A 27,952-nucleotide genomic window follows, 5' to 3' on the forward strand; every position below is an offset into this window, starting at 1 on the left:
ACTGGAAATAGTAAAATCGGATGATGATGTTGATAATGTAGGTCGTAATGGGCCATTGCCAATAAAACCTTATAGGTAAGCGATGGATTAAAAGGAACTGGGTCAGGGCAAGGCCTGTGCCTTATGAAAATAACGCAATTTTGGAAGTCAGCTCCAGTTAACGCCAAAGAAGGCATTGTGTTGTCAATATTGCCACGCCTGCTACTAAAAGTAAAATTTCCTGTAATTACCTAGCACTATAGGTACTAAGCAGGTACTATAGGTACTAAGGTATAGCAGAATAGGTACTAAGTACTGACACGCTTTGTAAAAGTACAGTACAGTTTAATAAGCAGACCAATTTCACTTGTCATTTCTAAAGGGCATGTGGCTAACGTGCGGGGCCTTTATACCTATTCCTTCATCATTTCAGATAATTATATGTTTCATTCATCACAATAGACTCGGACCTGTGAAAGCAAATAATTCCAAAACTTGTCAAAAGTTATTTAGCCAAAGATGTTCTATGCAGCTAACTACGTTACCTGATCCTTCAAAAGATAATATAGATCCATATCATAACTTTTGGCCGCAAACTTGGCGGCTACAGTGGACGTCCAAAACTTCCATGTGGCTGATAATTTACATAATAGAAGACGGTAGGTCTATCTCCTATCGGGGTCATCCAAACTTCTGTGGATTAGGGCTTTCACGGGCAGGGCTTATCGGATTTCGAACGAATTTCGGGATGCTTGCGATAGCGACGTCATTATGGATACCCGATTTATATGCAGATTGGAAGTAAAGTAGCGCCGGCGGTATGCAGGCACGCGCTGGCGACCGTACTTCCAAGATGCACCCAGCACCACCCTCTCTGAAATAATAAATCGAACACCTAACTTGCTCTTATTCGACGTTCAATATCGAACTTTTGACAATACTCATTTATTTTGCAAAACTTGGCAAATCCAAAGCTAATATAATTTTTTATCGATGTCAATAAACAAGCAAGTAGGCTTCCCGATTCGATTCTTAAATTTTATATTTCTTTTGCAACAAAGTTGAATTGAGAATACATAAAAAATTACGGTCTCTTTGAATATTGGCATATTACGAATACAGCTATTCAATGTATAGGTATATTGTACCTATAAATATTAGGTATAACTTACTTTGTTACAGATACCTGCTCATATTTATTTGTTTTAAGTGAGTTAAGACAGTAATTTTTATAGAAGAAAAGACTACTTCGTTAAACTTTAGAACGACTTAATTCGGTGGAAAACAAATTGTTATTAAAATAAGTAACAAGAGTGATACAAATGTATAACGCATATAAGATAGGTTCTTTGTCACTTTTGAAGCTAAGAGCTTTGTTCAACTTTTCCGCTCTCGACCCAAAGAAGACAGATTCTCTATTGTAAGGATTTAACAATATCTCGCGGTCCGTTGCATTTCATAGAGTAATAATAAAATATCACAATGGATGTCAACTCTATTCATGATAAGTGCCTAAGATGAAGCGCGTCAGTAGCAAAATTCACGAAATCAGATGACGAATGAATAATTTCAATGGAAAGGGGTGGTCTCAACTTGTAACATTGTTATGTCTTCACTGAGGTTTCTTGTGATGGTTTGTTAAACTTAGCCCGCAATATGGAATTCGCTCGGAGGGGTCATTGTGTTTCTGATTTGATTTTAAAATTTTAAATTTCTATTGAATTAAATTTGTTCTTACATTTACTATGTTAGTTACTAACACTTTGAACTAGGAATAGGTACTAATATAGGCTTATGTAAATTAGTGTAACTACCACATTTATAGACTGTAATATGTCTGAAATAAAAACTTCACATCCATACTAATATTATAAATACGAAAGTGTGTCTCTCTGTCTGTCTGTCTGCTAGCTTTTCACGGCTCAACCGTTCAACCGATTTTGACGAAATTTGGTACAGAGATAGCTTGCATCCCGGGAAGGACATAGGCTACTTTTTATCCCGGAAATTTGAAGAGTTCCCACAGGATTGTTAACAACCTAAATCTACGCGGACGATGTCGCGGGCATCAGCTAGTAATTAATATTATCACAGTTAAAATTGGTTGGTAGGACGAAAAAAACCCACATTGTCTACTACTCGGTAATAATAAGTAACATTACTTATTAATTGTTGCAGATTTTTACAAAATATAAGCATAGTCCGTACAAAATGACTTTTCACGCGCCATTTTAACTCTATGGGTCAACTGTCATGTCAAAGTACGGTTTAATTTTAAAATAAGTACTAAAATCATACTTTTAACACAAAAGACGCAAAAAGTTGAAATGGCGTGTGTGAAGTGATTTTTTATGCATTATAATACGATTTTATACTCTTTTTGTTTTAATTAATAGCAAATACACCACTTGAGGCATTTTGCAGACTATTTCATTTATCTCAATATCGTATAGCAAAACATATTGGCCGGAGCGTTTACCACCTGAGCCAATTTAGCACTGTACTGAATTTCACTATACATTCGATTTCCGTTTCACTTTATTAATGACTGCTCTATCTAGAGTTTCATCGTATTGAAAACGTACATCAATCTTGTAAATGTGTTGAGTATTAAAGGAGGTGAGAAAATTGTTAGAAATTTGTTTTTATAGGAATCATTCATTATTTTAGATCAGAGATGTGGCTGGCGTCCTACATTAAGAGAGTCGGATCGGCGCCGGACCGAAAGTAATAAAAATCGCATATGAGCCGTTATTGTATACAAGAGAATTAGCCACAGTAAGATACATAATAATTATAAAATAGCAATAACTCAACATCATCACTGAGTAATAGTTGTGATTCCAGACAAACATAAGTCTATATAAAAAAAAGTAAAATTCGCAATTTTTTTGTAACATTATCCTCAATATTGTGAGGGTAGTCCTAAAAGCCCAAAATAAAACGATAGGAAGTAAATAAATAAATAGATAATCTAGATGATTCGTCTCTTTCAACGGCGCACAATATCAACGGAGGGCCGAACTCCTTTGCATGTTTTATACAAGCCAGCTGTCAAATTCAAGTTGTTTTTGGTCGTACATTTTCACGAAACTTCGACGAAAAAGTGTAATGAAAAACCCAACACATCATTCATCTTTCAGCCGCCCTGTCTATTATGAATTGCAGTTTTTAAAAAGTTGGTAATTAACATCGCGCTACAGCTCAGGCCAGGTCCCAAGTTTTAAGTGGTATAAACTTTGCGAAATGCTCAATAATCATTAAAAACGATCGGGTAATTTTGGTAATAAGTTTATGCGGGTCACGTGGTAGCGACCCATCAAACTAAACTCTTTGATGGCAAAAGATTTTTTTAATAACTCATTTTTTTACTGTTATTTAATTTTAGATTTCTGCATCTGTCATAATAATTGGAAGAATCCTACCCATATTACTCAACTGTCCGTCCATCCGTGTAGTCGTCCGTCCGTCTGTCTTTCAGCAGGCTGTATCTCATGATCCGTAAGAGGTAGAGAGTTGAAATTTTCACACAGTGTGTATTTCTATTGTCGCTATAAAAAAATCAAAATGGCCAACATGAAAATAAAAAAAATTACATGGTGTTATACCTTGTACAATGGTATGGAACCCTTTGTGTGTGAGTCCGATTTGTTCTTCACCGGTTTTTGCAAAATAGCTATTTACATTTATTAACTATTTATTTTATTTAGTATGTGAGGTAAAAACATATTTAATTTAGGAGTCAAAAAATCTATTACATTCTTTGCAAGTTCGTTTTCCTGTCCCCCATGACTTCAGTTTGTCTCGTACTCAACCACGTTAATAAGTAATGAAGTGGATTCGGAGTTTTGTTTGATAAAGTGATTATTCAAATACGGAAAACGTTTTCGGCTTTACCTAAACTTCTTTCATATTTTATTCATCGATCCTTCACGGTTCAAGACACTGGTAATCGTTGATAAGATTTGAATCGTATGATACGTAAGGCGCTTTGCGCATGGTTTTGTACAGTAGAATGGCTTGTGTAATAGTATTCTTCTTCTATGTTTGCCCTTATTTTATCAATTAATAGCTGATTTCCCGCGACTTCGTCTGCGTGGATTTAGGTCTTCAAGAATCCTGTGGGGACTCTTTCATTTTGCGGGATAAAATGTAGCTATAGTATGTCACTCTCCAGGTCTTAAACTATATACAAAAAATCACGTCGATCCGTTGCTCTGTTGCGACGTGATTGAAGGACAAACCAACAAACCAAATAACAAACACACTTTCGCATTCATAATAAGGGTAGTGATTGGACATAGGCTTCCTGATGTGGGCGCTATTCCCGGTGTTGGGTGAGCCTCCTCCAAGTATCATACAGCCGCGCGTGAAAGATACGCTGATCAGCTGCATCACTACAACAAGTAGGGTGATAGCTCTATCAAAGTATCGTATAGTCTGCGACAAGTCGAGATCGCAACCGAGGTATGAGGCGGGGGGATGCCCCGCATACCTGCACGTCACCCGCGCTTACGCGCACTGGGTTGGCGCGGGGGCTGTGCGGGTCTGCGGGGCGTTCCCTCCCCGTGTTATGTACTATAGTTATTATAATTTTTATCTCTTTAAAAATGAGTTATTTATTATTTTAAGTAAAGCCGGCCAGGATTTGGCGGTAAGCGATTACGACGCGCGACACTTTGCATTCAATCTCATCAAAAGCACGTATTAAATCCTTCCAATAAATAAAAGAGTAAATTCTGAAATTAGTCTTTTACAATAAACACGATTATTGTAAATATTATTATTAATATATCCAAAGAAACACTAGTTTTAGGTATTTGGACCTTATATTTCTTAGAAGTTAATAATGATCGGATGAGTTCACGCTTCTCACGAACTTACAAAGAAAACTAATCCTATTCCGATATTATTCCGGACTGTGCCCAATCAATTCGCCTATAAAAACAGAGGGATAAAATGTTGCTATCCTTCCCCGAGAATTCTCCTTGGAGAATCATTACGTAAATACGACAAAATTGTACAGTCTGTCCTCAGAAAGGGGTGTTATTTATGAAGGGCAGAGGGCGGAGTGTATCTGAGTGGTTCTATTAGCTCGACTAATATTTTGTTCTTCAAGTTAATTGTTATATCACCTTTAAGACCAGGTGGCTCGTCCCATTAGGCCGCCGCGGGCGACTTTAATGCTGGCACAGAATTCGAGCCACCGAGGGAACTTCCTCCCGCGGAAATATTTAAACAAATTAAAACTTTTCTTTATGCCATTTCCCGAAGTCTCCTTATTCTGATTCGTTTTTATTGAGTTTTCTCCCACTTTCGACTGACTTGCCGAAAGTAAGGCCGTAATTCAATTTGGATGTAAAATGTCGTGTGTCCACGCGTATCCCTTAAATGGAAGTTTCTATGTTATCCAGGTTTGGATTTAGTTATTTTTCGCAAGGACATGCCAAATATTTTTTGCTAATATTTTTTACGTAATAATGAATTCGCTTTTTGTACTATTTATTCTGAAGGTGGAAGTATAAGCTCCTAATTATTGCATTCATAAAATATTAAACCAAATATCTTTCTAAGGTTTTACAACATTTGAAGAGTCGCCGAGATTTTCTTAATTCAGCTTTGAACATAATGTAACGCAACCTGTTGATTCTGTCGCTTTAATAAAAATATCACAGACTTTTGAACAATAAAAATACTTGTATAACTTTGATCTTTTAACCAATGTACCTATTATCGAAAATATACTTACCGTTAAAATAAAAACACTTTGGTGGTATCCACGTTCATACAGTTAATTTTACTTTTAAAAGGAACCAATTTTAAATCGAATTTCGTGCAATTTTGATAGCTGAAGTCCTATTAATGCACGCGACAGTTTAAAAAGGCAATCGGGGAGGGAAGGACCTGAACACCCGCACAGCTAACCTGGTGCTCGCGAGCGCCGGTGTGCAGGGCGTCCCTCGCCTCATACCACGATTGCCATCTCGTCCTGTTGTGGACTTATACCTACTTAAGATAAGTGAAGAAGCGAAAAGAGCAACCGCCAAGTTTCTTTGCGATAGAAAAGTTTACGAATAAGCGCAGTTGTAAAGGTTTATTTGAATTAAAAATCTTTCACTTTCTATTTCAAAACGAATTTGAAATTAACTGTTCACAATAAGAATCGATACTAATATTATAAATACGAAAGTGGCTCTGTTTGTCTTGTTTGTCTGTCTGCTGGCTCTTCACGACTCATCCGTGTAACAAATTTGGATGAAGTAGTATCAATCGGGATGCGACCTATCGAGTATCGAGCAAGCTAAGCAGTAGGGTTAGCTTGCATCCCGGGGAACGACATAGCTTACTTCTTGTTCTGAAAATTATAGAGTTCCCACGAAATTAAATACCTAAATCCACATGGACGAAGTTACGGGCAATATTTACTTGGTACGGAGATACTCGTGGCTTGCATCATGAAAAATCAAAAAGTACCCACGGGATTTTTAAGAATCCACGCAGACATAAGTAATCGCAGGCACTATCTAGTATGTTAATATATTTTGCATTGCAAATACGAAGTTATTCAATTAAAAACTTTCCGACCGCTAAACCTATTTGTAAACCGCTATTCCGAAGCTTTATCGCTGTGGGTTTGCTTTGCAAGAAGCATCCCTTGTCCGATTTCACGTACCTCCGTCAAAGGGCTTAAAACTCCCTCCGACAAACATGTCTGAAACACAGCAAGAAGTTTTTTGCAAAGTGGAAGCCGGATTAAGAGTTGAATATACGAGTTAATTCTGTTGTGTAGTCATAAATACACTTTGGGTATTCTCATTCTACGTTTTCAGGCTATAATATTTTATTCAAATGCAAGATTGTGGTTTTACTTAAGTACGTATTTTAGTAAATATATTTTAAACAAAATCATTTTATAATGATTGTTAATCCATGCTAACATTATAAAATATGCAAAAGTGGAACTCTCGTAGCTTTAGTTTTAAGTTCGCGTAATAATTATCACCACTATATCTTACAAATCAACAACCGACCATCAAAAACTGTAGTCAATTATCTTTTTTGAATAAATTATTTGAATTTGACTTTGTAAGTGTGTCTGTCTGTCTGCTGACTTTTCACGGCCCATCCGTTTAACTATAACCGATTTTGAGGAAATCTGATACAGAGATACATAGTTTGCATATTAAAGACGGGCGTAAGCTACTTTTTGCCCCGGAAAAACATAGTTTCCACGGGAATTAAAAAAATCCAAATGCGCGTGAATGAAGTCAAGGCCATTATTTAATTCTAAATCTTATTTGTTATCAAACAAGCCGATGAAACTGAAGAATGAAAACAGTTTTGTTTCCGAAACTGTATTAACTCATAATTAGTGTATATATCCTAACTCCAATAGGGGAAGTATATAGTTACTTTTCCAAGCTCAGAATCAATATATTCAAGCCAAGTTGTGGAAACTCTCAGACAAGACGCATTCTTCCAGAAATAGTTCGTATTTGATGGACGCAAAGCTGACCATTACGAGCGAACTGTTTCCGAACTGCCAAAGTAACCACTAAAGCGACCAAAGTGAGAAAACAATCGCATTGTTAGAGAATTTCTAGAAACAACTGACAGTTCTAATTTGGCAGGATGAGGAATTGTAATCATTAAACACATTGTTTTCTGTTAGCTAACTTTCTTGATAATTTTGCGGTGGCTTTTGTTACGTTTACATAGCCCAAACACCATAAACTTTATCATTAGGTACTCTATCTTGTACTTACCATTCTATTATCTAGGCTAAAAGGCAAAAATTACAGTGAAGTACAAATCAAAATGCCATTAAAATCCCATTAAATTATTACTAAGCATTAAACAGTCTGAGGGCTTTATCTAATAGTGTGATATTCTAAGAAAAATGTTAGCCAAGGTTTTATAGATCATAACCCAGAAAGATATTATTATAATCGATTTTGACCTAATTCGGCTACGCATTTAATACGTTTTATTAGGCTCTAGGGATCGGTGACAAACAGTTTGAACAGCATAGTAGCTAAGCACGGACGCGGTATGTTTGCTAACCTATGCGTCACAGCCAGGGCTACCACTGTTATAAAGTTTTTATCTTATTGAAGTAAAAACTTCAAGGCTGCGTGACTGACATGCTAATGTTAAAGTATATAACTGATGTAAAAACTAAACTAATTTTAAGTTGTAAAATATTATGAAATTTTAATTTTTGATTCTACAATTAATTTTGAAATCTAAATAAAAACCACTATTATATTTTCATAGTTTTCACTTTTCACCTTTATCGGCTGCCTCCACTGACTGCCACTTTTTTATTTGTACCTCTCAATATACTATCTTTCTTTAAATACCTTTCCAACAAGTGACCACAGTTTAATTTCCGGTTGTGTCTATTCAATAACGTCTTTTGCAGGTATCTTATTGATGGTTATCTAGGATCCAGTAAATGGTATTTCATGCTGTACTTTTATAAAACTGTATAATTTATCATTACTCATCAGTACCCTTATTATAAATGCGAATTGTATTTGTTTCTTGGTTTGTTGGTTTATCCTTCACTCACGTCGCAACGAAGCAACGGATTGACCTGATTTTTTGCATGGGTATAGTCAAAGACCTGGAGAGTGATATAGGCTATTTTTTATCTCGGAAAACCAAGGAGTTCCCACGGGATTGTCAAAAACCTAAATCCACGCGGACGAACTCCGGACGTCAGCTAGTATACTATATTTAGATATAAATTCCTGAACACTCATAGTTAGAATTTTGGGTCTTAATATTATTTTTATTTGATTAGGTATAAATATTATCTGATAAAGATTTTATATTAAGGATGTATTCAAAAAACGACGCAGTAGCAATGCAACAGCAGTTTAGCAGGACAGACAATTAGAAACCACCCTAAAAATGGAACATTAAACAAAAAAACATTAATAACAGATTAGATTTGTAATACATTAGTAGATTTAAACGTAGCGATATGATCGAAAGTAGAACGAAGCTCTTTTGATAAAGATTATATTTTGTCCATTAGATTTAATTAAGTAAGTATATTGATAAAAACAGGTCTGTCAATAACTTTTTACTTAGTAGCCAGTATTACTAATTTAATTGTTTCTTATGATTTTAATTGTATAAAGCTTTAGTGACCGAGGAACTAACTGGTTAGTTATTACTTTAATTTAGTTAAGTGAAAAAGAAACTGATTTTCAGATATCTATTCTAAGAGATATCACTTGATTGACTCTCTTTTGGAGGTATCCTGAAAAAATCTTTTTTCAAAATTTAAATATGCCTCTGGGTAGTATATCGGGTGATTCGTGAGTTTCTATAATAGTGCTAAATTACAACTTTACAGCCAGCTCTAAAAGTTTATTTTTATAATGGCTGTGAGTCACAAACATACGGAGAGATGGATAGACAGACACACGGACAGATTGATTGGATGAAACTGTAAGGGTTCATAGTTTCTAGTTTTACTGGTGAACCCTAAAAAGTCGGCAAATCACAAAATTTTAAAATGTAGTAGCAGTCAGCCCATTGACTTATATATTACTTCGTATAGGCAGGGCTATTGAACAAACAAAATGGCACCGACTCAGTGGTGCTTAAGCACCAATGTAACCTCAGTGACGTCTAGATTTTAAAAGGGGCGTTCATTAGTATCTAAGTGGTGGCGCTGATAAATTTTATTATCTTGTCATTTATATCGATGAGTCAGCCCTAGGAAGTCCGCACGCGTCCGCATAGTCTTGCACACGGACCAACAAAACAAACGCAGTGATTGTGCAGATAGTACTGACAAATGCTGGGTTCACAAATAGCGATATTGCATGCTTGCTTTGATGGATCGTGCTGCCGAATGTAATGCTCGTAATTCAACAATTGTTGTGTGCTTGTCTGCGATAGCTTGTTACGGCTTGCTTGCACATACAAATAAATCTATACCTACCACAGTCCATCTCATACTTGATTTCTTAGTACGTACTTATGTATGCCATTCATAACAGCACTTATAACATTGTTATCTAAATATAGTCCTGACTTACTAATAGTCCTGTCCACTAACTTCTAAACGTAAGCTAGACCTCATCATTGTATTTTATTTATAAAATACAATGATGAGGTCTAGCATGATTGTCGTGAAGCGTATAAAGCCTATTTTTAACCGACTTCAAAAAAACGGAGGAGGTTCTCAATTCGTCGGAATATAAAGTCTAGACGATTCGCGCAGCTAAAGCTAATTGGCACCGGCACCAAAAAGTATTATTATGGAACTATATTAACTCTTGTATACATAATATAATCGGTAATAAATTAAATTATTTTTCAATTTTTAGTGTTTGTGTAACGAAGTTGGTTTTTATTTTTTTTGTAAAAAAATTTTATACAATAAAAAATAAAAGATAACATGTCTATGGTATAATGTCATAGGTCCTAAAAAAGTTCGTATAAAATATTATTGGTATAGTACGCGACGGGTTGAAATGGAAATCGGGGAGGAAACGCCCCGTACACCCGCACAGCCCCTGTGCTAACCCGGTGCGGGCGACCGCGGGTGATGTACGGGGTGTTCCCCGCCTCATACCCCGATTCCTTTCGATTCGCGACAACCTGTAGCGGACTATATGTATTTTTGCAAATTGAACTTATGTATATTGTACTTAAATTATTTCCAGTGCGCTACATTTTATGAAAAATGTAGTCTGTGCTTTTCCCTTTCGAAGTATTTCCCTAGCGACTTAGCAGTAATCGAGTAAAACTCTACAAATCGACTGCCACGAGGACTTATTTATTTACCTATTTACTTATTTATTTATTGAGAAAATGTTTTACTTGAGGTGATATTACAAGAAGTAATATTATATACTAACTTGGTGATGCCTGACTTCGTCCGCGTGGACTTAGGTTTTTTTAAATCCCGTGGGAAATCTTTGATTTCCTGGTAGGTAATAAGTAGCCCATGTCCGTCCCCAGGGTGCAAGCTACCTATCTCTCTACCAAATAGATGACGCTCGCGACTTGATCCTCGTATATTTAGGGTTTTTAGGACTCCCGAGGGAACTTTTGATTTTCCTGGACAAAAAATAGCCAATGTCAACAATAATCTAAATATATAAAAGGAAAAGATGACCGACTGATGACTGACTGACTGACAGATTGAATGACTGATCTATCAACGCACTTGACAGTAAATGTTTTACAGTACAGACAAACAGACAGATACACTGTCGCATTTATAATAATATAAGCATGAATAACTTATGATACAGCATCTCTTAAAACCAATAAATAAGAGCCTCTTCGATAAAATGGTAACGGTTTTAAGTAGTACATGCATATATTTTTACTGTTAGAGATACGTTTCTTAAGGAGCCATATCAATAAACGCACTTGTAACAATTTTCTCTAATGTCGCCATTCCTACTAAGCAGTCGTCCTATTATTAGATATTTTATTTAAGGGGAGACTTCCCGCCAGGTCCCCAGAGGTACCTGTCGCATTAATTTGCGACGTAAGCACGTTTAAGAGTAACTTGGTATCTTGAAACCTTAATTTTTTCTCCTTTGCCGTTTACGAGATTCTCTACGCTCCTGTAGTTTTAAACATTGGCGTATTAGTACTGTACTAGGTGAAGCCCGCGACATTCTCCCCGGAAATTTAGATTTTTCAATAATCCCAAGGAAACTCTTTGATTTTCCTGGACAAAAAGTAGCCTATCCTCGGAATGCAAGCTATCTCTGTACGTATCACATTTACGTGAATTGTGAAAAGCTAGCAGACAAACCGGCAGACAGACAGAGACACTTTCACATTCATAATACCTATTGATATGTAAGTATGAATATGAATTGGTTTTTGTTTTTCTTACATTTTGTGCTAGTTCTAGGTTAATTTGCTTCTTTTAATATTATTTTAGTTTAAGTACTTCTTTATTTGTAAGGCTTACAGAAAATAAAAACATTCCTTGGCAATGTTGTTTTTGCGATAAATCAAATAAAAGATCAAAGAAACCGTGTTATACAGTATTCATAACATTATTTAATATTTTCAGGCCACTAAAATTTCATTTAATACAAAAGACATAAATTATGACGATGTAAACAATAAGTGAAAACTTGTTTTACCCCGCGATGGCCGGGCTAAGTCATAAAAATTCCGGGCGTATACACCGTACATTGTCTCCAATTTCGCTCACTCATCCGAGCAGCCATGAAAAATATTTCAGCAAGAGTGGAATTAGCAAAGTTCTAGAGAATTCCACACGAGAACGCCACACATTACCCGAATATTAAAAGGCGAATTAGACTGGTCATGCCGCGGTGTGTTCATAAATGTTCTTATTAGGGACCCACTTGTTACTGAACACACTTGAGACTACGTGACTCCTGCCGTTTTACAGTCAAAGCAGACACGCATGTTGCAGCCTCTAGCCGGTCAATTTTGTAAATGAACAAACTATTTTCTTCTTGAAATGTTTGACTTCTCAGAAATAATTTGAATAGTTATCAAAAAAGTGTAATTGGCTTCTAGGTGTGTGGATTATAATAAATATATAAATTGTCTTAAAAACACTAATTCATTGTTGTAGTTGGTTGGAAAAAAAATTAAATTTTAGCGGTGCGTATTTAAAGAAACGAGGAAGGAAAACGCTTTCTACGTATGCGTTGAATAAAAACTGGCTAGCGTCAGACAGACAAACAGTTAGACAGCACACTTTTGCGTTTATAATATTAGTATGGATATGAGTGAAAGTAGCATTTTAAACAGTTCACTAGTAAAGATATCCCAGCTTAAAGAGCAGCTTTATAGCATAAACACAATATCACCAACATCAGATGTTACAAATAATGTACTGCGGTCCACTTTAACTTACATACGTCGCTCATAACTTTGCCATAAAGCAGAATGTAGACGCGACACTAAACAAAAGCTTAGATTAAATATAAACTCACAAAGTGCTTAAGTTGAAGTGAAAATAATGCGCGTTGTAAACAGCGTAACAAGGCGCGAACTTGTCCGTGTGCTGCCAAAATAAACAACTTTATTCTCTTAAGTTTTGTTTAAAATTACGAAAATATTTTTCTTAATATCTTTAAATAAATATTGTAAAGACTTTTAGTAAAATGCTCTAGAATTTATTACGTTCTAGTCTCTAGTTCTAGAAAGTAACTAAACTTTCATATTCTCTTCGTGTACATATCTTACTTACTTAGTAGGTATCTACGCATAATTATTAAATATTTGGTATCATCAATTTTGTGTAGATGTAGGTATATCTAAATCTATAAAAGGAAAAGGTGACTGACTGACTTACTGACTGATCTATCAACGCACAGCTCAAACTACTGGACGGATCAGGCTGAAATTTAGCATGCCGATAGTTATTATAACGTAGGCATCCGCTAAGAAAGGATTTTTGAAAATTCAACCCCTAAGGGGGTGAAATAGGGGTTTGAAATTTGTGTAGTCCACGCGGACGGCGTCGCGAGCATAAGCTAGTATACTATAAATGAGTATACTTATAATCAGTGTACTACAAACCTTTTGCAAGCAAACGCAAGTACTAAACATAAAAAACAAACAGCACAACGGACAACAACAAGAATTAGGTAAAATAAATGTTCCGTACTTGCTATAACCTTGTCTATTGCCCTATATGAATAAAACAGAGTAAAATCAAAACCCGCTGTTTCTAATGTCGCCCGAGGGAGTTCACATTGATCACCGGGCCAAACTTTAGTTTTGCTGTAACATTACTCTTGGGCTTAGCTCCGGTCAATGCCAGACCTTGTCTCTGCCAATCATGATTCAACCTTTTTACAAAAAGTATTCGTCCAGGTCTGGCGCGCGCCCCATATAATTCAAGATTCATATTTTAATTACTAACCAATCAAAGTACATATTAATATATACCTATATAAAGATGAGGTTAGAACAGTTACCTCAGAGCACGACTCACGAGCCGAGTGAGCGCAGCGAGCGTACCGCGGCAGCAGCGGCTGGTGAGTGCCAGAACGGCCTTCCAAGATTTTTGTCACTTGTAACAATTCAATCAGTTTGGCTTCGGTCAAACTAGTTAATCCCAGTGTAGTACTTATTAAGGTCAAACTTGATTGTCCTGGTATAAACTAGTATATATCCTGACACGTGTAGGACAAACCAGTTTAATTTAGGATAAACTAGTTTGGCCTGAAATCGGGTTTGGCCGGTAACATATACAACAATGCTTGTTGCGTATATATTCAAAGCATAAGTCGTCCAATTCAATTAATGAAAACAATCCCTAAGCAAGTTATTGATTTTGAGATTGTTGATTTAGGAAAGTGATAATCTTCGCAGTCTTGAAGATCAACTAAGGTAAAGAAATACCTACATAAATAACAGTTAATTTTCATCAGCCCCGATGGTTTTCATATATTTAATCTGTATTTAATTAGCAAATTGCCTACTTTATTAATTTGACGATATTATTCATTGTCACAAATCAATTTCATTTACATAAGTAATTCTGCCGAGCTGTGTATTATGAAATAGTTAAAATAGTATATCTTAGAAAATGTAATACATAAACTTTATAAACTAGACGATGCCCGCGACTTTGTTCGAGTAGATTAGGTTTATTTTTAAATCTTATGGAAACCCTTTTTGATTTAACGTGATAAAAGTAGCCTATCCCCAGGAACAAACTATCTCTATGGAAAATTTCTTCAAAATCAATTAAACGGATAGGCTTAAAAAGTTAGCAGACAGACAAAATGATAGACAGACAACCTTTCACATGTTGTATGATATTGGTATAGATTATTCTACATTTTAGATGGGTGAATTTATTTTTGTATAAAACGCAAAGTATCTTAGTCTATTTTAATACATTTAAAAAAGCCATTTTATTTTTATAAAAGTTTATTTTCGCGTCGAAAAAATTAACTTTATGAAACATCAATATAAAGTGGCAAAAGTTCACCTCTGTCAGTATGAAAATTTTTATTCAACGCAAAAAAGGGTTATTCCCATCACGGGTGCCCAAACAAAGGCATCGCAATTCCCGGTTAAACAAATCACCTCTAAACAAACATTTCTACAGGTAAGAATAATTCAGCAAAAGGTCACCTGTTACGGGTATTCGACATCGATCATCGGGAGTACGTCGTACGGGGCTCCCGCGTAATGTCGCCCCAGGGAGAGGCCGACGCTGGCGACTCCGGCCAGACAAGACCCTCGGGCCGGATTGTCATACTAAACTTACCCGCTTTTTACAAACATACAGTACACGTGAAGGACACCGCTATGTCCTTGGTGTATAACAACATCTCACGCGCTCTGCTAAAAAAATTATCCGATTTTTTAATTGTGATTTCCCGTATTATTTGGACATATGTAGCACGTTTGTGGTATGAATTTTAGAACGCAATTTCGTACAATAAAGAATGTATTGCCTCTGCGAGCGGGGAGATTTAAAAACGTAACAATGAGCCGAATTCGGTGGCACTCAGGTCCAAACACAGGCGGTGACAGCGCATCTCTGCTCGCGTGTATTGTTCGTGTCCTAACCGCCGACTTTCCATTTATTTCTCTATGAATACGTTATTACCTGCTCGCCCCCGCTTATCAAAGTTTATTTGCAGCGTGTGGTTTACTCTGTACCGGTGCTTATTCGTTATTACAGCGCCCGAGTGTTTTATTGCTGGGGCGGGGCTCAAATCGCGCACGACGCCCTTGTTTTTCGCTATTTTTCCTCACGGATCTTTTTAAGGATTTGAACTTTATTTATGTATTTTTGTTGCAGATCGAGGACGCCATGTTAATGTTCGACAAACAAACTAATAGGCACAGAGGTAAGTCTTAGTTTATCATAGCTAGCTAATGTTACGCTTACGAAATACAAAACACCCCATAATTTAGTACAGCTAAGTAAAATAAAATGATACATAATATATCGATGTGGATAAGGTAATCTGTATCAGTCAATGTTTTCGCAAGCTGTCGGTTACGGTGGGTAAATAAAAAAATGGAAATAAATTCGTACGGCAATAACATATATTATTACGAAGCTGCTCATAACTCTTTGGAAAGGACACGCACGGGTGGCTTTTTGTCACCTTGATATCTTCCAAATTTCCTCGTTTGCATGTCGCATGAGGAAATAACAATATCATTTTCATGCACGATCCGGCTCATTTCTCTAGTCGTCTTTGCCACAAAGTCGATGCTGGTTAACTAGCAACGAATAAATACTGGCGCCGACCCTCGCTAGATCTCATCCATTATACAAAGAAACGTCTAGCCTATCAAATGATCTTTCTTATGAACCGTTACTAATAGAATAGAAAAGGCATCAAAGCTCTTGTGAAAATGGTTGCATCACAGCTCCCGAGTAGCGAAGCGAAACGTACGAGTATAGTTTCGAGGCAGAGTCGTCTCTAAATAGGTTCACCGTTTCGATATTGTATTCTCTCCCTCGTGTTACGACTATTCCCGACTAATAAATAACAAATCGACGCCCGAGTAAAATATATGGTTTCTTTGTAAAGATTTCTTGCTACTGGGCACGAGCGATAGTCAAAAGTTCGTGTGAAATTGGGGTCCCATTTCACAAAGTATTTTTTACTGAATTCTCTTTTTGAAGTTCCTACATTTTGTATTTTGTGGAGAAAAAAATTTGTAAACAAATTGTGCGTCAAAACACAATCAGGGAGTTGTATATTGTAGAATCAGTTCCTTTCATTACCCGCACAACGCGTAAGATTTTAATTAAAATCCACGAATTCGTATCAAGGGCGGCCATCTTTTGTTGGCAACGAAGGTTCCCTTGTAGCAGTTACACCAGATATAATGTTAAATTTACTTGTGTAATCCCCATTACACAAAAACAGGTTGACCCAAATATTCAAGCTTGGTGAAATATCGTTGTGCTGTCATTTATGCAAGTTCGCAAAAACGAATCCTGTTTCATTGTAGGACTAGGGAAAACCGACATTGTTATGATCGCTATAAGAAATAAAACATCTTGTCCCCACTTCAAGTTTCACGCCCTTTGCGTGTCGTTTTGATGATATTCGAGGTCCCGCCTCACTTTGTAATTAGACAAACAAAGGAATAAAATATCTCATCTTATAATATTTTTGCTGCCAAAATGATGGCATAATATTAAGCTATAGATTTGGTATATAATACGGTATTGACATATGAACCCCCATTCCGTTCCTTTCGTAATGAATTTCGCGCCCGCGAAATTCAAATTTAATTTGGTTTTTCGCAATTTGTAAACTAATACGACAAAGTAGGCTTATGGCATTCAAATTGAGCCCTATTGGCTCAATTTGAATCATCTTCACTTCAGTATCATCTTCACAGGCTTATATAAAAAAAATCTTTACTTGAAAGTGTACAGTTTAAGAAATTAGTCAAAATAATGAGTTTGACGTGAGCTACTCACAAATTAGCAAATTAGTCATTATTTTGACAAATCTAGCGACTAAGTGGCTAAAATGGCAACACTGATCATAGACAAAATAGCCACAGACAATAGCATACGTCTCATAAACGGCCAAAGAAACGCGCGGATTTCCCGACATGGTTTGAAAACCCAAAATCCAGAATCGTGAAGATGGATTTGTCGTACGAAATCATTCATTCGATTGTGTTGCAATTTTTGCTTTAGTACCATCGATGTACAATAGGTGGCGTGCGCGTCAGATTGATAGTACTCGTTCAGCGAAAAAAAATCCAAAGTGGGTCTCTAATATCGGTGCCGGTTGTTATCCCCAAAACGTAATCAGTTGGGTAGGGTTATCCCAGCAAGTAATGTAAAAATATCCCCTGTTTATTTGTATCAGAGTTGGGGCTAGAAGCAACCCAAACGCATATTCTGTCTGAATATGAATGCAAACTGCCCCGGCGAACGGCCGGAATGGCGAAAATCAAATTAGGTATGGCGTGAATACTTTACGGCGACGTCGGGAAAAAAATTGAAATCAAATATTCATTGACTTTCAACCGGATAATCCGGCCCGCAGCCATTTCAATACATTTTATTATCTATTTTTCGCGGCCCCCGCATTCGTGACCCTAAGACGTCTTCTGCCCATTTGAATTATTAATTCCGAAAATCTAATCATGTAGGCGCGGGTTTGTATTGTACCCTGTTTACTCTTTTTGTATATATTATCTCTGCTAGTTATCTGTGTAACTATAACACAACCAAGTAAAAAGTTTTTTCAACGCAACCGTATCACTACCCATATTATGAATGCGACAGTGTGTTTGTTTGTTGGTTTGTCATTTAATCACGTTGCAACGGAGCAACGTATTGACGCGATTTTTTTGCAGTACAGTTTAACATCTGTAAAGTGACGTAGACTAACTTTTTATCTCGGAAAACCAAACAGTTCCCACGGAATTTTTAAAATATTAATTAAGATTATTTATACCTAACTAGCTTATGCCCGCGACTTCATCCGCGTGGACTACATAAAAATTACAATGAAAGCAATTTTCAAAATGCTTTCTTAGCGGATGTTTACATCATAATAGCTATCTGCAAATTTCTGCCAGACCCGTCCAGTGGTTTGAGCTGTACGTTGATAGACCAGTCAGTCAGCCAGTTTTTCTTTTTTACCTGACTACGGCATAGCCAAAAGGAAGTGTTATGAATATATAATTATAGATTTTTGAGAATTTTCACTTATATAACAGAATAGACAACAGGGTTCTTGCGGTAGGTATAGAAAAATTTGATCTACTTGTTTTGTAGATGTTACTTCATAACTCCGTCAGTTCTTTGCCGATTTTTTATGAAGGTTTTACTGAGTACGTTAGGGTGCAGGGGAGCGCGCTAGACACTAGCACTTTACTTCTCTTAACGTGCATCAGCTGATTTAGCACCATTATTTTATTGTAAATTTATTGATGTGCTTCTTCTGTTTATACTTACCTGCTATTATGGTTAAAACCCCAATTTTTCCATTTGCAATTTTCGATGAGATAATGCTTATTTATGCTATAAAACACATATTGAATGTGGGCTTAAATTAAATGACGATTTTTTATATAAAACTGTTGAAAAATAAAAAACCTTTTAACCTTTCCAGTACATTAAATATTCGCGAATAATGCGTTTAATAGCACCCTTTACTTTTATTTACGACCTTTCCCTGTTGAAAAAAATAATTAACGATGTCCCCTTGCAAAGTTTTCATTGTTTTGCCTTTAATATTTATTTTACAGTCAAAATTTTTGAATACCTGTAAACACACCGAACTTTATTATTATTATAATTACTTTTTTAAGAGGCTACCGTCAGCGAGCACTTCATTATTTTATATTGAAATTGATAATAAATTGATGATAGTTTAGGACATTATTATCTAGCAGTCAATATTGTTGAACGATAGGTATTAATTCACCTGCTGTTTCGGTTTACGTGAGTTAATCTGCTTCTAAAATTGATGAATTAATGATGACCTCGCAATCTCCTTTTAGTTAACCGATAGTAATATTGCAATTACTGCCGAATTAGTTCCCTTGAAGGTAGTTCGGCAGTACTAATAAACTCATTGGATTTGGGCTTGGATTTCTTCAAAAAAATCACGGACTTTACTCATTGAGAATATGAAACCAGTACCTACTATAAAATTGAGGGTTCTCCATAATGTTCTCAAAGGTGTGTGAAATCTCCCAATCCACACTTGGCCAGCGTGGTGGACTATGGCCAAACCCTTTTCATACTGAGAGGGAACCCGTGCGCTGTAGTGAGCCAGCTATGGGTTGTTCATGATGATAATGACTATAAAATTGCCTTCTTTCCCTAGTTCTCCTACAGTTTTCACATTTTTGTCTTAAAACAGGTATTTTTTGTCTGGCTGATTTAAGGTTTATTTACACACTCGCCAAAAAGGGCGCACATAATGTATTCATCTCCAATCTTGTAGTGCAGCACTCAGTGGCGATTGCAACATTATGCGTGACATGTCGATGACATGACGTGGCATATGCATATCTAAATGCACGGTAGTCGGTAAGTTGACGATATAAGTTTGACTAGTAAGTGTAACATTAAAACACAACAACGCTATTACAAAGGTTAAAAGACACTTGAGGCTCTGTTCATAAATGTTTAAGAAAAAAAAAACGTGCGGAACCCAATGGTGGAACCAATCTCGTTGAAGTGTATTCCATTTGACCGAGGAGTTCACGCACACCGCAGGGACGTATTGCCACGTCTGCGTGTAAAGTCTGCATAAGAACAGTTTTTATCTATATTTTATTTGGTTTCGTGTTTGAAGGCCTTCGCGTGATTCGTGTACCGTTCTATTGGGCATCATTTCGTTTTATTTTTATACTATTACCTACTAGTGTAGAAATAGAATAGTTTTTAGGGTTCCGTACCTCAATAGGAAAAACGGAAACTCGGTTCGTCAAGAAACCTACAGGGTACTTCCCGTTGACCTAGAATCATGGGATTTGGCAGGTAGGTAGTTCTTATAGCAGACATTAGGGGAAAAATATGAAAACCGTGAATTTGTCGTTACATACACAAAAAATTTAATTGTGGTAATGAACTAAAAATTTGCATTTTCAATTTTCGAATTAAGATAACTATATCAAGTGGGGTATCATATGAAAAAGCTTAACCTGTGAATTCTAAAACAGATTTTTATTTATTTTTATGCACCATAGTTTTTGAATTATCGTGCAAAATGTCGAAAATATACGACTGTAGTACGGAACCCTCGTTGCGCGAGCCTGACTCGCACTTGGCCGGTTTTTTTTTATTAAAATAATCTTTATCAGATTGCTTTTGAATCGTCAAATGAATCTGCCACTGGTTCGGAATGCCTAGAAACTCGGCATGAAATCCAAATAGCTATTGTGGTAGTCGGTGCAGTATACTTAGCTATGTAGCGTATTAAAATCTGTGCCGTAGGAATTTGGTGCATTCGATCCAAGCTTACGGATACTAAAACAATGAGCATGAGAATGCACAATATAAGTCGAAAATAATTATGCAGATTATGCTATGGTGCATAGGCGGCCTTATTACTAAAGATAGTTTGAGTTGTTATTAAGAAAGTGGCTGCTTCTCGACTCTACTGGAGTGCGTTGCTCTAACGCAAGCGTTGCATGTAAGATAAATAAAAAACAAGTGCGAGTTGGACTCGCACACGAAGTGTTCCGTACCATCGTACAAGAAATAACACTTTTTAATTTTCATGGCGGCTTTTTTGTGTTGTTGTTATAACGGCAATTCACACATTCTGTGAACATTTCAACTCTTTACCTGTTACGGGTTCTTGAGATACAGCCCGCTGCCAGACAGACGGACGGACGAACGGACGGACAGCGCAGGCTGAGGAATAGGGTCCCGTTGGCACCCTTCGGGTACGGAACCCTAATAAAAATGTGTATATTTGCCACTACTTACTTCATTTTTACTCCCGCAGTTTTATTTCATTTTAACTTAGGAAATTTTTAAAATACAATTCAATCTAGAAAACACTTCAATTCGCTATTTTTGTACATGTCGAGGCAATTCTTACACTCCTAAGCTTCCAGAGAGACTCTGGCGATGCTATCTCACAACGGCTATGTGCGGGCAATTTCATTCTCTATCGGCCTTGTAATAAGGTTGTTTGGTGGTGCTTTTGTGAAATTCTAAATGTGTATTCACCGACTGCTAAGTGGCAGCACGTGGCAGTCTCCTCTGGGAACGTTAAGAGTCTGGGCTTAGATGCATCTTGTGGGGAACCAGCCCTTGTTAGTTGTGTCTATTACTATTAATTTACTTCATAACAATGTTAATTTCTTTATGCTACGTAGATAGTTGCGCAGTAGCTATAACGATTGCATTTGTACAGCTACTTCCTATCTTTACACATATTATTTTTATATCTATTGAGAAAAACATCTTCTTATTTTTACTAAGTGTTACGATATAGTTTGATAGTTATGTGTGTGTAGGTGTGTAAGTGTGTGTGCGTGTGTATGTGAATGTGTTTTTTTGTTTATTAAATTATGGGTTAACTCATACTGACTAAACTACTATCCTTACTTGGAACATAATTGAAGGACAAACCAACAAACACTCTCTGACTCAGCGTTGTGAATTCCCTTCGTGTAAACAAGAGGGTAAGGGTGGAGGGCTAAACAATCACAGTACTATTATTCTTGGTTGCGTCAATGATTATAAAATCGAGCTGTGACGATTTATTTGAGACTAGCTTTTGCTCTTAACTTCGTCCGCAATACATATTACAATATAATTTTTAGCCTACTAGATGTTCGTAACGTAATCTGCATGCCAAATTTCAGCCCGATCCGCTTATTAGTTTGAGCCGTGCTTTGATAGATCAGTCAGTCAGTCAGTCAACTTTCCTTTTATATATTTAGATTTCGGCTTCGTAGAGCGTTCTCTCTCTTGTTCATACCTATTTGATGTTTTCTCGGTCTTAACGACAGAGACAACGCTCTAAGAAACTGCTATCTCTTTCTAAAGTTCAATGTAAAATATTTTCTGCCGGCTACTGTACAATATTTTGTATAAGCGTTAGAACTTGTTGATTTTCCGGTTTAAAAAGTATCTAGCTTATGTTACTTTCCGTCTGTTACTGTAACAAAACATCATGTTGATTCGGTGTTCCGTTGCGACGTGCTGGAAGGACAAACCAATAAACCAACAAACAAACGCACTTTCGTATTAATAATATGGCTAATGATGGGTAGTGATATATTTTTGGATAGTAACAGCATTTGGGCATAACGTAGCTATCTATCAGTGAAAAAGTTTTCAGAATCGGATAATTAGTTCCGGAAATACCTCTTTATAATATTAGTATAGATCTAATCTAGTACACGTACGGGTATTTATTTTATTTTTTATTTTATTTTTATTATTCATGTACCAAAAATTGTAGTTACAAAGTAATAATAAATTAAGTTACATCGGAAATGCTTATCTCTAAACAGAGATTTCTTCCAGCTTCCCTATTTAGTATGTTTCAACTGACGGATTTCCGGTTAGACCACTCTACTGAGAAATCTGTAGCATAAAACGACTAAACATTTCTGTGCGATATTGTTTAGAAGCCAATTAAGGTATATCAATAGCACATAGTCGTAGACAAAAGGTAGATAGTAGCCACAATTTTGACGTAAATTATTTTGAGCTTCCCTTGAAGTGTAACTATAATAAATTAAATCTAAAATGTTTTCGAGAGCAAAATGTCGATTTTCGTGATGCGATATTATATAGTGAGTATTACTTATTGTCAACTAGATGGTGCCCGCGACTTTGTCCGCGTGGATTTAGGTTTTTCAAAAATCCCGTGGAAACTATTTTATTTTCGGTGGCGTGATAAAAAGTAGCCTATGTCCTTTCCCGGGATGTAAACTAACACTATACTCATCAAAGTCGGTTGAACTGTGGGGTCGTAAAAAGCTAGCAGATCGCAAGCATCAGTTAGATTACAATATTTTCAAGAGCGTAGCATTGTTTCTTCAGATACCATATTAAATGAGTACAGCAAGAGCCGACTACGAAATGTACATATTCCAATAGTTAGTACCAGGATTTAATATAGTGTTTACCGGGAATGACATGTCACGGTTACGGTTCCATAACGGAACCGAGAGCACAAAGTTGCATCGATACGATATCGAGTTCTGTTCAAGCGGGACTCTCGCGGGACGTCGCGGTTGAGGATGCAGCGAACAACGCAGAGAGCGTACGAGATGTATGTAAGATAAACTTGAATCCAAAACTCGCGGGATTGTGCTGAAATCAGTGGTGCTTAAAATGTGAATAAACAAGATGTATGCACTCTACTTGATAATATTATAAATGCAAAAGAATTTTTGTTTTTTGATTTGTCCTTCAATTAATCCGCAACGGAGCATCGGATTGATGTGATGATTTTGTGCATGAAAACTAAGAAAAATAATGTAAATAACTGGAGACTAACAAATGCTACTTTTATCCCGGAAAATCAAAGTGTTTTCGGATTTTTTAAATCATAATAACACGCGAACAAATCACTGGCGTAATCTAGTGATGAATCTAAATCTATAAAACAAAAAGTTGACTGACTGACTGACTGCCTGGCTGACTGCCTGACTGACTGATCTATCAATGCACACCTCAAACTACTGGACGGATTGGGTTGAAATTTGGCATTAAGATTATGACGTAGGCATTCGCTAAGGATTTTTGAAAATTCAACCCCTAAGGGGGTGAAATAGGGGTCTGAAGTTTGTGTAGTCCACGCGGACGAAGTCGCGAGCATAAGTTAGTACTTAATAAAAATAACCTAACTTAAAATGTTTTAATAATTTCTCTCATATTTCATTATAGAGATAAAATTATAGAATTTTACAATACAATATTGAGTAATAGTCAGTACTTTCAATATTAATACGTTCGCATACTAAAGTTGTCATTTTTAACGTAAGCGATAAGCTACAATTTATAGGACGTGTCTACTTTCCGTTAATTTGGGACAGCGAGCTCATCACTAGGCTTGTTGAAAATCAATGTATCGATATACCTACCTATCGATATTTTTCGCGGTACTTACATAATATCTCGTTGTATAAATAGATATATTAATCGATGTACCTAGTTGTTAAAAAATATATATCAATATATATAATAAAAAAATTCCAATACCGTTGTAGCCACCAAACCGTTAGTATTCAGAGTGGTAAAAAAGTGCGGCACACTTGTCTCATTTGACTGTTTGATTGAATAGATATTTAATTTGTTAAAGGTTTTGTAAGAATATTGGCTATTCTAAAATAAATAGTATATTTCGCCTGGACATTAAATTTTTTTTTATTTTATTTTTCATTTAATAAATGCAAAAAAATAAAAAAAAATAAAAAATAATAATAATGTCCTAGGCCAGGCGAAATACACTATTTATTTTAGAATAGCCAATATTCTTACAAAACCTTACCGATATAACGATATTTTTGTTCGATATATAGAAATTGATATTGACATAATACTTGAAATATATCGATACTTTTGACACTTCTGACATCCCTACTCATAACATATTAAAACAGAACTCGATTAATAACGTCCAAAATGGCCTTTATTCGTTTATCTCATAACCTTTATTTAAATATTAACTAGTTCCCAGCAGTATCTCCCTATTGCAATAAGTCTATTTACACGTTAGTATAACGTTAGTGGGAGACTCGGGTCCCAGGAGGGCGCGGCGAGAAGTGGTATAGAAAATACTGGGAAGCATTTTAACACGTCTCTGTTTTCCGTTAGATATCTCCTAGCCTTATGCGAAACTGTCCGCTTGTGTATCTATGGGTATTACCTTGGGGGTTTATGCGCACGGTGGTGGTTTAAACGTTAAATATTGTCGGAGGTAACATTGTTGAGAGTCGCTTAGTCGTGGTTGTGGAAGAATTTTTAGAAGGATTTAAAGAACATGAATATTTTAATATCCACTATGAAAGAGATATAAGCAAGTAAGGCATAAAGATATTAACAAAAATGCAGATAGGCAAGGCTATGTGAAGACAAATTCGTACGCTTATTTGTATCTGATACATACAAGGTACAGGGTCATCGCAGATTTGATTATCTATGATGAATTTCACTGTAATTTTAATTCTAAGTTTAATATTATATTTAAAAAGGTAGTGAATAATCAATTATAAATATAAGACAACGATTCTTTGACATCATTTCTTGGCGTTGTCGAAAATATACCGCCGGCATATGGCCGGCATGATACCAATATCCTTGGAAATTTCATTTACCAACATAAATGCCTCTCAAAGATCGGATGGCAATAAATCGAACCAAGAATTGAACGTCAATGAGGCATTAAGGAGCCTAGCGCTTTAACAATACACATTAAAGAATGTATTTTTATCAAATCACTTCCTTACGAAAGCTTACCCATGAAAAGGGGGATGGTTAAAAAGTAGTGAGTGCGGGAAATGACATAGTGGAAATCCATTCACAACGTCCTTATTCGGTAAATAGAGTGGCAACAATTGAAAAGTCATCCATTCTTAGACCGGGGAATATTGAGTGCAGCCTTACATTGTCAGGGTTTCGAACAATAAACGGGGTACTCACCGACAAATAAGTCCATGGTGTTGTAATTATGGAGCCAAGGTTTATTGACGCTTTGTGTCATTTAACGTCGTTTTTCATTGTTAATACTTATATGGTTTAGGCGTGCTACAATCAACTTAAAAAGTAATAAGTATTATGATTGACATGTTTCTATTACATTCAATAATTACTACGCGACAGGTCAAGATGACAATCGGTGTGGGGACGCCCCGCACACCCGCCCAACCCCCGCGCTAACTCGGTGCGGGATAAGCGCGAATGACGTGCGGGTGTGTGGGGCCTCCCCGCGTTGCAAACTTTATCATGTTTGTATAGTTTTGGTTATAAAGTAGTCAAATTTTTCAAACAAGACTGATTTCTTTATTTGTGTAAAAAAAAATTATAAGTAATTTGTTTTTCATGTCCTACATACTAATTAAGTCGTTAAACGTACTCAATTTGAATAAACTATAAAGTAGATTTAAAGCTTTTTAATAGCACTTAAGTATAAGTTTTAAGATAACTACTTACATGTGTAGATATACGAGTAGCTTGCATGTTTTTGTAATAGGAAAATATTAAATAAAAAAAATAACCAAGGCCTTATTATTCAATTATTAATAATCTAACTAATAGTAAATTTAGCTAATTTCCTTTACAAAAACTATCAACACGTCGAATTTATTGCTCAGTTATTGACTGGTTTTTGATTGAAAAAATATGCACTAAGTTTATATAATTACTATTTTTTAAATTAAGTATATAATAAACTTTGGTTAGGTACCTATTGCGCACCTGGTACGAAAAGTGTTAGGTATTTTCACTTTATAAACACTAAAGTTATTGTAATTTTAACTTTAAAAGAATCAAAACAGGATTAAAACATCGTACATAAATTCCTTTAATGTTTAAGAACTTGCCACAAACTAACTTACACGGCTGTTTGGCTTATATTAAAGGATTCTTAGCATTATTTATCTCAAAGCATCTCACTACGCACCCCTTTATTAACCGTCTTAATTGCTAAGGCCAAGTTAATTACAGCCGGTAAAACTTAGCGTCTAAAGATCCGTTAATTTAGCATAACGTCGTGAAAATCCTTTCATGTCATTTATCAGCAAAATCATTTCTGCGGTAACTTAAGGATCTTGTCTGACTGCCGACGAGAAAGCAATTAGCTATCGACTATTTTCTTTCTTAAGAAACGTACAATCGATGACAGACGGATCGATGAATCTCTCTCCAGCAGTTTGTCGCCTATAGTTCTGCTATCAAAGAAAAACATTTGCTTAGTGACACTCTCTTGGCGATCAAAACACTCGCGCAGTTTTCGCAGAGTTAAAATGTATATTTCGTCCACCTATCCGAGCGACCGGTGCGAGTAATCACCCGTCGCAATCGCATGCTCGATCACAGCCCAGTAACCAAATTATCGCAACTACAGACTCGTTTCTCGCCAACTCGTATAGCTTTAAGCTCATCGTTTCTCACTAATTGTTGGCGGTGGGACAAGTGCCTTAGCGTGGACCGGCAGTCCCCTGTGGATTATAGCCAGTTTTGTGGGGCGATTCCGAATGGTGCCCTCAACTTTTTTCATAATAAAATTATGGAAAAAATCTTTGGCTACTTGGAACGATTACTTTTATTTATGACCCCTATAATTTACTGTAAAAAGCAATGTATCTTCTAGGGATAAGGCCATTGTCATCCTTATTGAATTTTCTTAGTAATATAATCTATTGGAAACTTTGTACAACTTTACAGCTCGATGTGAACTTTAGAGAAGGGCTAAGTCTTACTTTTTTGACAGGTTAATTTATTTCAAAAAGAGGAATTCAAATTCAAATGGATGTTTTTAATTTCCACTTAGTCGAT

General features: G+C 36.1%; 1 protein-coding gene across 10 annotated transcripts in view; it reads left to right on the forward strand.

Annotated features, from left to right (window-relative positions):
* Rbp6 (RNA-binding protein 6) overlaps positions 1–27,952 on the forward strand; it is a 703,560-nt gene that overhangs the window by 498,948 nt on the left and 176,660 nt on the right. For all 10 annotated transcript variants that reach the window (XM_069509333.1, XM_069509334.1, XM_069509332.1 and 7 more), the window contains one exon: positions 15,782–15,830. In XM_069509333.1, coding sequence (XP_069365434.1) covers positions 15,782–15,830 — 49 coding nt within the window. The remainder of the gene's footprint in view (positions 1–15,781; positions 15,831–27,952) is intronic.

Source organism: Maniola hyperantus, chromosome 3, assembly GCF_902806685.2.
Source record: "Maniola hyperantus chromosome 3, iAphHyp1.2, whole genome shotgun sequence".
Classification (NCBI taxonomy): Eukaryota; Metazoa; Arthropoda; class Insecta; order Lepidoptera; family Nymphalidae; genus Maniola; species Maniola hyperantus.